General features: G+C 41.4%; 1 protein-coding gene across 1 annotated transcript; it reads left to right on the top strand.

Annotated features, from left to right (window-relative positions):
• The first annotated feature begins 291 nt into the window (after positions 1-291).
• On the top strand, positions 292-9,595 carry KRT20 (keratin 20). Its single transcript, XM_005899593.3, has 8 exons — positions 292-697; positions 3,292-3,374; positions 4,977-5,133; positions 5,471-5,632; positions 5,811-5,936; positions 7,745-7,965; positions 8,901-8,932; positions 9,437-9,595. Exons 1-8 carry the CDS (start codon positions 374-376, stop codon positions 9,532-9,534), a joined length of 1,203 nt encoding a protein of 400 aa, XP_005899655.1. The 5' UTR covers positions 292-373; the 3' UTR covers positions 9,535-9,595.
• Positions 9,596-9,987: the final 392 nt, after the last annotated feature.

The raw sequence follows: 9,987 nt of genomic DNA, 5'->3' as shown, positions 1-9,987 counted from the left end.
GGCTAAAACAATACTTTCCAGTTTCCCTTTGTTTCCTCTGTTGAAAAAAGAAACCACTCCTGAAAAAAGCCTCTGAGAAAGGCCTCTAGTGGTAATTTCTGGAATGGTATTAAACAGATTGCTGTACAAAGGGGAAAGAAAAGAGGCAAGGCAAGGTGGATTGTGGTGTCGATTGTAAAGTGACATGTCAGCGGAGGAGGCGTTTCTCCTGTGAGTTCTATAAAAGGTAAGCTCATCCGAGACCAAGAGACGGACTCTGCTCCATCCATCCTGAAGCTACAACAGCTGCTTCCTCCTACAACCCCCAGTGGATTTCAGTCAGAGAAGCTTCCACCGAAGCCTGAGTTCCTCCTCCCAAAGCCCTGCGCTCAGCATGAGCAGCTCCATATATAGGAGAGGGGTCGCACCCAGCGTGTATGGAGGGGCTGGAGGCCACGGCACCCGCATCTCGACGTCTAGACACTTGGCAAACTATGGGAGCGACCCTGCTGGAGGAAACCTGTTTGCTGGCAATGAAAAGATGACCATGCAGAACCTAAATGACCGCCTAGCAAGCTACCTGGAAAGAGTGCGGTCACTGGAGCAGTCCAACTCCCACCTTGAACAGCAGATCAAGCACTGGTATGAGACCAACACACCTAGCGCCGGTCGGGACCACAGTGCATATATGGGACAAATCAAAGAGCTGCGAGACCAGGTGAGGCAGGACACTTCTGCTTTCTTCCCCACTGTCCAGCTGTATCATATGTCAAGAAGGGCATATATGTTGGGTGGTCCAAATGGGCACTGTAAAGCAAATTAGGCTTAAATGCCACATCTATAAAAATGGCATATTTTTATGTCTTATATTTTATATTTTACTGCTGGAGAACCTGACTAAATAGGATGACTTTGTGTGTGTGTGTGTGTGTGTGTGCACGTGTGCTTAGTCACACAGTTATGTCCCAGTTTTTGCAACGCCATGGACTGTAGCCTGCAAGGCTCCTCTGTCCATAGGATTCTCAAGGCAAGAACATTAGAGTCGGTTGCCCTGCAAATGAATATGCCCTCCTCCAGGGGATCTTCCCAACCCAGGGATTGAACCTGAGTGTCCTGCATTACAGGCAGAATCTTTACTGTCTGAGCCACCAGGGAAGCTCCACAAGTGTCAGAATACTGGATCATAAATTTCAATGATAAATGATTCAAGGTGGTAATGGGGATGGGGCATAGGTCTTAATGATATCTGGGTTTTTAAATACTTTTAAAATGTTTAATAATCTGATCATCATTCATTCACCAAGCAGTTCAGAAACCACTTCAACAGTCATAAAATGTTTTATTGCCCCAATTCAAATTTATTGCAATCATACCTGCTCCCATGTCATACCAGAAAGGTGGAGTGCTCCATTTTATCAATAGCGTGGAATAAAAGAAGACTTTGCTCCTAACCGAAGATGTCAAATGTGACACAGAACACTTACTCTGTTTTAAAATTCTTATCTAATCAAGAAAATTGTTCCTTTCATTTTCATTTCTATCTTAACATTCCTCTTTCTTTAGAGCAAAGGCCACTTACTTGCCAGCAAGTCTCTCTTTTCTTGCATTATATTAAACATCAGTGCAATTTGATTCTGATTCTACAGGAAGTTACTTTGGGATTTCTGGAACTGTGGGGATGTGAAGGCAAAGGTGTTTAAATTGCCCTTCTGCCAACAGCTCATTTTTCTCAGGCTTTCACTAAAATATTCAAAATCAGCCAACCATTCTCCCCTAGCCATCGCATGATTCATGTTTATGAAGTTATTTCAGGCCATCCTGAACACATAGGTACAGCCAAATGTTCCGTTTACCTGAGCAGGCCCAGTATATGAAAGAAGACCACTCTCTCTAGGACTAGATCTACACTAGATCTACTGAAAGAGACATGCCTCTGTAGCATCTTTTACAAGCAGACTTCTGATCTATATGCATCTTAGAGGATTCATCCATTAGGTAACCACTTCTTAAGATCAGGGATGCCCAGTGCCTACACAAGTTAACACCACATAGCAAGTGTGCATTCATTCAGTGAGTATTTAATAGGCACTAAGTGCTGGCACTCGGAGAAGGCAATAGCACCCCACTCCAGTACTCTTGCCTGGAAAATCCCGTGGACGGAGGAGCTTGGTAGGCTGCAGTCCATGGGGTCGCTAAGAGTCAGACACGACTGAGCGACTTCACTTTCACTTTTTACTTTCATGCATTGGAGAAGGAAATGGCAACCCACTCCAGTGTTCTTGCCTGGAGATTCCCAGGGACAGGGAAGCCTGGTGGGCTGCCGTCTATGGGGTCACACAGAGTCGGACATGACTGAAGCAACTTAGCAGCAGCAGCAGCTGGCACTGGGGAACATGATGGTGAACATAATGTGATTTGTGTGCTGTGCTTAGTCGCTCAATCATGTCCAACTCTTTGAGACCCCATGGACTGTAGCCCACCAGGCTCCTCTGTCCATGTTGATTCTCCAGCCAAGAACACTGAAGTCAGTTGCCATGCCCTCCTCCAGGGTATCTTCCCAACCCAGGGGTCAAACTCAGGTCTCTCACATTGCAGGCAGATTCTTTACCATCTGAGCCACCAGGAAAGCCCTAATGTGATTTAGGGGGAAACAAAGATGGACAAAGGCAACATTGTCCCACATGGAAGGATAAAAGGAGGGCTATGTAGGGCTGTGAAAGCACAGGCAGTTTATCCAACTCTGTTTTGAGGAAACCAGTGAAGGCTTCCTTGAAGCAATGATGTTGAGGCTGAGAGGAGGGAGGAGCTCACCAAGTGAAAGGGGCTAAGAGGAAGGTTCTAAGCAGGAACAAAGACAAGGCTCTCAGTAAGGTCTGATGGCTCAAGTTGAACTAAGCTCTTCATTTGTAGTCATAAGGAAACTGACCAAACCCTCAGGACTCAAGTTGCATTTTATGAATCTATTGTGTTAAAGCTCCAACCCAATATTTCTCCTTTCTATTTTCTTTTTTATTTTATTTTATTTTTAAACTTTACATAATTGTATTAGTTTTGCCAAATATCAAAATGAATCCGCCACAGGTATACATGTGTTCCCCATCCTGAACCCTCCTCCCTCCTCCCTCCCCATACCATCCCTCTGGGTCATCCCAGTGCACCAGCCCCAAGCATCCAGTATCGTGCATCGAACCTGTGGCAATCCTTGGGATGAACATCGTCTTCAGTTCAAGAGAGGCTGTATCTGAGGATCAACTCAATCATTTTAGACTTCTGTCCAGTTGAAAATGTCACTCTTTCTGGTGTATTTTCCAGATTAAAGATGCTCAACTGCAGAATGCTCGATGTGTCCTACAAATCGATAATGCTAAACTGGCTGTGGAGGACTTCAGGCTGAAGTAGGTTCTCTGATACCATACTGACACTTTCTGAAAAGAAGGGCCTTTCAGTGGTCCTTCATGACACTTGACTCCCCACAGCATTGTTGGCAAAGGAGCTCCCACTGAATAGTATCAGAACCTTGGAGTTAAAAGGGTGTTAGAAGCTTTCTGATCTATCATCAGGACTGGACTTCTCCCCCAATAGTCCTAAGATACGGTCACCCAGAGTGTAAATGAACACCTCTAGTAATTACTACTGTTCTCCTTGGTCAGCTCTGATTGCTAGAACATTCTTTTTTAGTTCTACCTTTTCACCTACTGAAACTAATTCTGCTCTTTGGAGTAATAGGAAGGCAGTTTACAACTTCCCTTCTGCCTGTACCCTTTTGTTATCTAGCGAGTCATTTATCTACACTTAGTGATTCTCTGAGTCATCCATGTTCCTTCAAGTAAATGACCGAAGTTCCAGGGGTGGCTCTTAATCCTTCCTGTTTGACAGTGTTTTACAGTAAGGTCTGACCAACCAAAGAACCAGGTGGATTAAAGCAGTTCAATTTGTGTTCACTTTCTCACATCACATTACATGCGATCAGAGCTGTTCCTCTTAACTGCTTCCACACTAGGGCTTCCTCATCCTGAATTTGTACAACACATTGGCAATGAAGAGTCTTTGGTGGTTTAAAAGCACAGCATTATAATGCTATAAGGGATCAAAAAGAAAGAAATGAGAAAGCAGATCTGGAAATTAAAGCAGTAAAAGTTCATTAATTCCACTCAGCATCTGGGAGTCTCATTGCATTATCACTTCTTTAAGCTTACTATTTCAATAAAAATGGGAATATATAAGATCATAGAAGAGAATGCATAAATTTTTAAGATAATTCACTTTAGATGCATCTTTTTACAAAGTAATAAAAATAAACTGGTCATGTGCATTCATTAAGTAAATCTAACTAACCATTTTTTAGTTAACTTTTTATTTTATATTGGAGTGTAGCCAATTAACAATGTTATGATGGTTTCAGGTGGACAGCAAAGGGATTCAGCCATACATATACATATAACCATTCTCCCCCAAACTCTCCTCCCATCCAGGCTACCACATAACATTCAGCAGAGTTCTCTGTGCTAACCAACAAGTAGGAACTTGTTGGATATCCATTTTAAATACAGCAATGTACATGTCGATTCCAAACTCCCTAACTATTCCTTCCCCCTATCTTCACCCCTGGCAACCATAAATTCATTCTCTAAGTCTGTGAGTCTGTTTCTACTAACCATTATTTAATATCAATAATGTGAGTCTTTTGCTAGCACAGTAATTAGAGCAATTTTTTTAACTTTTAAAACAATATATTCCAGAATTCAGGAAATTTTAAAAATAATTTCAGAGCGGTTATTTTACCAGTTACTCCAAATCACAGAGATGACACTATAAAGCAAGTGATCTGAGCCCAAGGTTCTCCAGAACATTTTAAAATGTATAGAGACACAATGATGTATTGAAATTGAACTCTTCTTATACCACATAAAGATTGATCTTATTATCATTTTAAGATCATCTCTTCTATAATGGCTTAAGAAGAACTCAATTATCTTTCCATACTACTTAATTCACAGGTATGAAGCTGAGCGGGGGATTTGCCAGACAGTGGTGGCTGATCTTCATGGCCTGAAAAGGGTCTTTGATGAGTTAACTCTAACGAAGGCAGACTTGGAGATTCAAATTGAAGAGCTGACTAAAGACCTGCATCTCCTCCAAAAAGAACATGAGGAGGTGAGAAAATATTCAGAAGCAGCATTGGAAATGATAGAATGGCTCTAATAATAGTGAGGAGGAGGAGGAAAAAGAGGAAGATGTGGTGATTGTGGTGGTGGTGAAAAAGATGACAATGAGATTGATATGAGCCTTAACATCTTTTCAATGTGGCTGCTGCCAGGTTTGAATGACTTGGAGCAGTCTCTGGACCATAATAAGCCTTAGCTAAGTTGTTTTATTTCTCTATTACTCATCCCCAAGGAAAGAAGCCTTAAGATTTACTATGTCTTTTCTGCATAGCCTCATCTGAGAATGTACTTCAGACTATAATCAATCAGAATTTTCACCCCTGTAGGAAGTGAGGAGCCTACGCGCTCATCTGGGCAATAATGTAAATGTAGAGGTGGATGCTCCTCCAAGCCTGAACCTTGGTGCCATCATGAATGAAATGAGGCAGAAATATGATGCCATGGCCCAGGAGAACCTTCAGAAAGCCAAAGAACAGTTTGAGATACAGGTAATAGCATAATTCTAATGGGTAAGCAAACGTGAGGACGCTGTCTTCCAAAAACAGATAACTCATTTCCTTCCTTCCTTCCTCTCTCCCTCCACCCCTCCCTCCATTCTTTCCTCCCTTTATTCCTTATTTTCTTTCTTTCATTCTTTTTTTTTTTTTTTTCATTTTGGAACTTTAGATTAATGATCTGCAACAGCAAGTCACAGTGAGCACTGAAGAGTTAAAAGGAACCAAGGATCAAATAAAAGAGCAGAGACACACCTACCAGGTCCTGGAACTAGAGCTCCAGTCCCTTCTCAACATGGTAAAGCACATCTAACGTTCAGCTCTCACGGGGTGTGTGTTTACTAAGCACCTGTGTCAGGAACTCTGGAAATGCAAATACCTATAAGAAATAATCCCTCCCTTTGCAGAGCAGTCAGGGAAACACATCAAACAACTGATGATAATGAAAAGACAGAAAGAAGTCAAAGTAAAGGACAAGACACTGCAAGAATGCAGAGGCCAAAGAGAGTTGGAGGATGTCACAGGAAAAGTGGCATTTGAAGTAGACTGGAAAGAGTAAGGTGCAATTTTTAATTGGAGAAGAGGGGTCAAGACATTCCAGGCTAGGATATCAGTCAGCTCATGATGAGTTATGTTGCGGTAACAACCTTCAAATCACAATGGCTTACAATGACTGTCACTCAGTTCAAGCTCACTCTACTCACCACACAAGTCAATAAATCAGAGTCCAGGTGTTGAGACAAGGAATAAAGACTTTATTTGGAAAGCTGGCACACTGAGAAGATGGCAGACTAATGTCTCAAAATAACCATCTCATCCGGGGTCTGGATGCCAGTTTCTTTCATAGAACAGAGATGGGGAGGAGGTGAGGAAACAAAGTAAAAAGGTCATAAGTCTTACAAATATCTCCCAGAATGTTTAGCCTAGGGAAGGCTGTTAATTTCTTCTTTCTTGTAGTCATTTACATATGGGTGGACAGGGCTTCCCTTGTAGTTAAGTCAGTAAAGAAGTGAAAGTAAAGTTGCTCAGTCATGTTCAACTCTTTGCAACCCCATAGACTGTAGCCTGCTAGGCTCCTCTGTCCATGGGATTCTCCAGGCAAGAACACTGGAGAGGGTTACCATTTCCTTCTCCAGGGAATCTTCCTAACCCAGAGACAAACTCAGGTCTCCCATATTGCAGGCAGACTCTTTACCATCTGAGCCACCAGGGAAATCAGTAAAGAATCTTCCAGTAATGCAGGAGACCCGGGTTTAATCCCTGGGTTGGGAAGATCCTCTGGAGAAGGAAATGGCAACCCACTCCAGTATTCTTGCCTGGAGAATCCCATGGACAGAGGAGCCTGGCAGGCTAGAGTCCATGGAGTTGCAAGAGTCGGACACTACTTAGTGTCTAAACCACCACAGGTGGACAGGATAAGGATGTTTCCTTAAGCAAAGGCACTTTGGTTTAACATTCAGGCAGAGAGGCATGGTTCCCTGAGGCAGGCCATTATGTATAAGACAGTGAACAAAAAGCAACAGGAAGCAAAGGTTAAAGTAAAAGAAACAGATCCAACATGTGGTCAGATTTTGTTCTTCCCTGTAACACTACATCCATCATGGGCTGGCTTCAGCTCTGCTCCATGACTTTTCCACCCCAGGGTAAGGGGACATGCCAGTGTTGTGCCAGAAGGAAAGGGGCAATAGCTAGACCATGTGATAGCTCTTAAAGCTGTCTCCTCATAAATGCATTGGTCAGTTTCACTTGCATTTCATTAGCCAAAGAAACTCATATAACCAAGCCTACCATCAACAGGTTTAGCAAGTCCGATCTTCCTAATGAAAAGGCACTACAAATCACAGTGAGGAGAAGCAAATACAGAGAACAAAAATACATATACCACAAACTGCAAACTCAAAGAAACAAACAAAAACCTGAGGAGCCAGTGATCCCTGTTAATTGGCTGAGGCTGCCTAGTTGGAAAAAGTGAGAGATAAAGCTAGAAATATGCATGAGTCCCACAATGACTAGATAAAAGAATTCTTCTCAAGAGAAATTAACATCGAGGCACCTCTTAAATCAGGTCCTCAAATAAGAAACATCCACTTTTTCTTGTGCTTGTAGAAAGAAGCTTTGGAGCATACACTAGAGGAGACCAATGCTCGTTATGGTAGCCACTTGGCCAAAATCCAGGCACGGCTAAACTCCCTCGAGGGCCAACTGGTGCAGGTTCGGACCGACACAGAACGCCAGATCCATGAATATAATATCCTCCTTGACATAAAGATCCGGCTTGAGCAGGAAATTGCTACCTACCGTCGTCTTCTGGAAGGAGAAGATGTCAAGTAAGGCTCTTAGAATCAAAGGATAGGCGTCTATGTCTATCTGCTATTCTATTTTAATGTCCATACCTTAAACTCTGTAACTCTTTCCCCAGCACCAATGTAATCCCTAGCTGAAAAACAACTACACAAACCCCCACCAACAACACCAACAAAACAAAAATTTACCAACTAGTATGCACACCCCCCAAAAAAATACTGATCCTTTGTACTTGAGGTCATGCTGTAGGGCTGAGATAGAAGATGGTTAAGCATATCTGATACAGATATGCTGGTGTTAATTTTTATGATTAATACATAATTGAAAGCACTATAATTTTTTATTAAACTTTTTATTTTTTATTGGAGTATAACCGATTAACAATGTTGTCATCGCTTCAGGTGAACAGCGAAGGGACTCAGCCATACATATATATGTATCCATTCTCCCCCAAACTGCCCTCCCATCCAGGCTAAGCAGAGTTCCATGTGAAAGCACTATAACTTTTTAGAGTTCTCATTGCAAGATCATGAATTGAAAAACAGGCCACAGAGGTCTGTGGGAACCAGTCTGAGAATCATCAGTGCGGTAGCAGCAACTGTCTTCAAATACCACCCCCACAAAAGGCAACAAGGGAACACAAGATGTAAACCGCCTTCATAATTTTGTTATTTTAATTACAGAAACTTCTAGTAATTAAAGATCCCTAGTGTATGTTAAACCAGTCATTTCTGAAGCTATGGATTTTTCAAGTTAAAAAGTAAGACACTCCAGCTTGAAGGAGCAAGCACTGCAAAGGGAGGTGGGAGAGACAAACAGTGGTAAAACACACATCACTCAGACTTTATTTTTAAGCAGAACAGGCAGGAGAGCATTTCATTTGCAAATTGGCAATAACACATTTTTCTGTTTTTCTTTTTTTTTTTTCTTTTCTTAAAAAAATGAAAAACAAAACTAGAGAATATCAGTTGAGCACTCTGGATGAGAAAGGTAAGTATTCTAAATTCTTACACACTTCCTATAAGACTGAATTCTCACTCAGTAGTTTACCACTTACCTGCCACTGGTGAAAAGTAAAGGAAAGTCAGCTCTTAAGTAAACAGATATCATCTTAGGGTTCTGAAAATGGGGCACATCATATAAAGAAACCCTCCATGTGGGAAATTTCTCACACTCCCATTGACGGGGTGATTTTCTTAGCCCAGGCTATTATTACTGTCCTGAGACATCCTAAGATCCTATAAGAGAAAACAAGATGAAAATGTGCATTTTACTTAATTCAGTATGACATATTTCTTTTGTGGGGAGTGGGAAGAGTAGAAAATTTTTCGCATTTATTTAGAAAATGGACTTAAGATCATTTCAGAAAGAGAATGGGTTCAACTCCTTTCTAAAAGAAGGAAATACATACAAAATAATAATTTAAAGCTGAGTATTCTAAAATAGTAGCATCTTGGGTCTGAATTAACATTTCATATTTAAATCTCAATTCAGATATAAAGAAAACCAGGAAGATTAAGACAGTCGTGCAAGAAGTAGTGGATGGCAAGGTTGTGTCATCTGAAGTCAAAGAAGTGGAAGAAAGTGTATGAAGGGCTGGAAGAAAGTGATGCTGCTGAGGTTTTGAAAGACATGTAGCTATAACTTTCACTCCCTTCAAGAAAGTGGCATCAGAAAGCACTATTAATGTTTCTTGGTGATTAGAGGGGGGAGAGGGGAGTCCATTTACCAGTCTCTGTAATTGAATATAAATGTTTTACTCAGAGAAGCTGCAAATTGCCTGCAAAAATGAAATCCAATGATCACTGGGATATTTAAAATATCATTACTGCCACCTTTAACACAAAATGCATTAATCACAAGCTATAGACCACCTAATATCATTACTAAACCTTACAAAGCAGAGGAGGCTATGCAAACTACAAATGAACCTCTCTAACACCTTCCAAAATCTGAACTGCAAAAATCTCCTTTCAGGGTTTCCTGGATTCTTGAGTCAATTTCTTGATTAATTTCACTGAATTTTTAATATCAGTATAATTCTG

The sequence above is a fragment of the Bos mutus genome, chromosome 19 (genome assembly GCF_027580195.1).
Source record: "Bos mutus isolate GX-2022 chromosome 19, NWIPB_WYAK_1.1, whole genome shotgun sequence".
NCBI classification, from domain to species: Eukaryota; Metazoa; Chordata; class Mammalia; order Artiodactyla; family Bovidae; genus Bos; species Bos mutus.
Note: the sequence above shows the minus strand (reverse complement) of the source record. Positions and strands in the feature narration are given on the sequence as shown.

Coding starts and splice junctions, on each gene's coding strand:
- KRT20 (XM_005899593.3), top strand. CDS start 374: ATGAGCAGCTCCATATATAGGAGAGGGGTCGCACCCAGCGTGTATGGA. Junction 3,375..4,976: donor GTGGAGGACTTCAGGCTGAA/GTAGGTTCTCTG, acceptor CTTAATTCACAG/GTATGAAGCTGAGCGGGGGA. Junction 5,134..5,470: donor TCCAAAAAGAACATGAGGAG/GTGAGAAAATAT, acceptor TCACCCCTGTAG/GAAGTGAGGAGCCTACGCGC.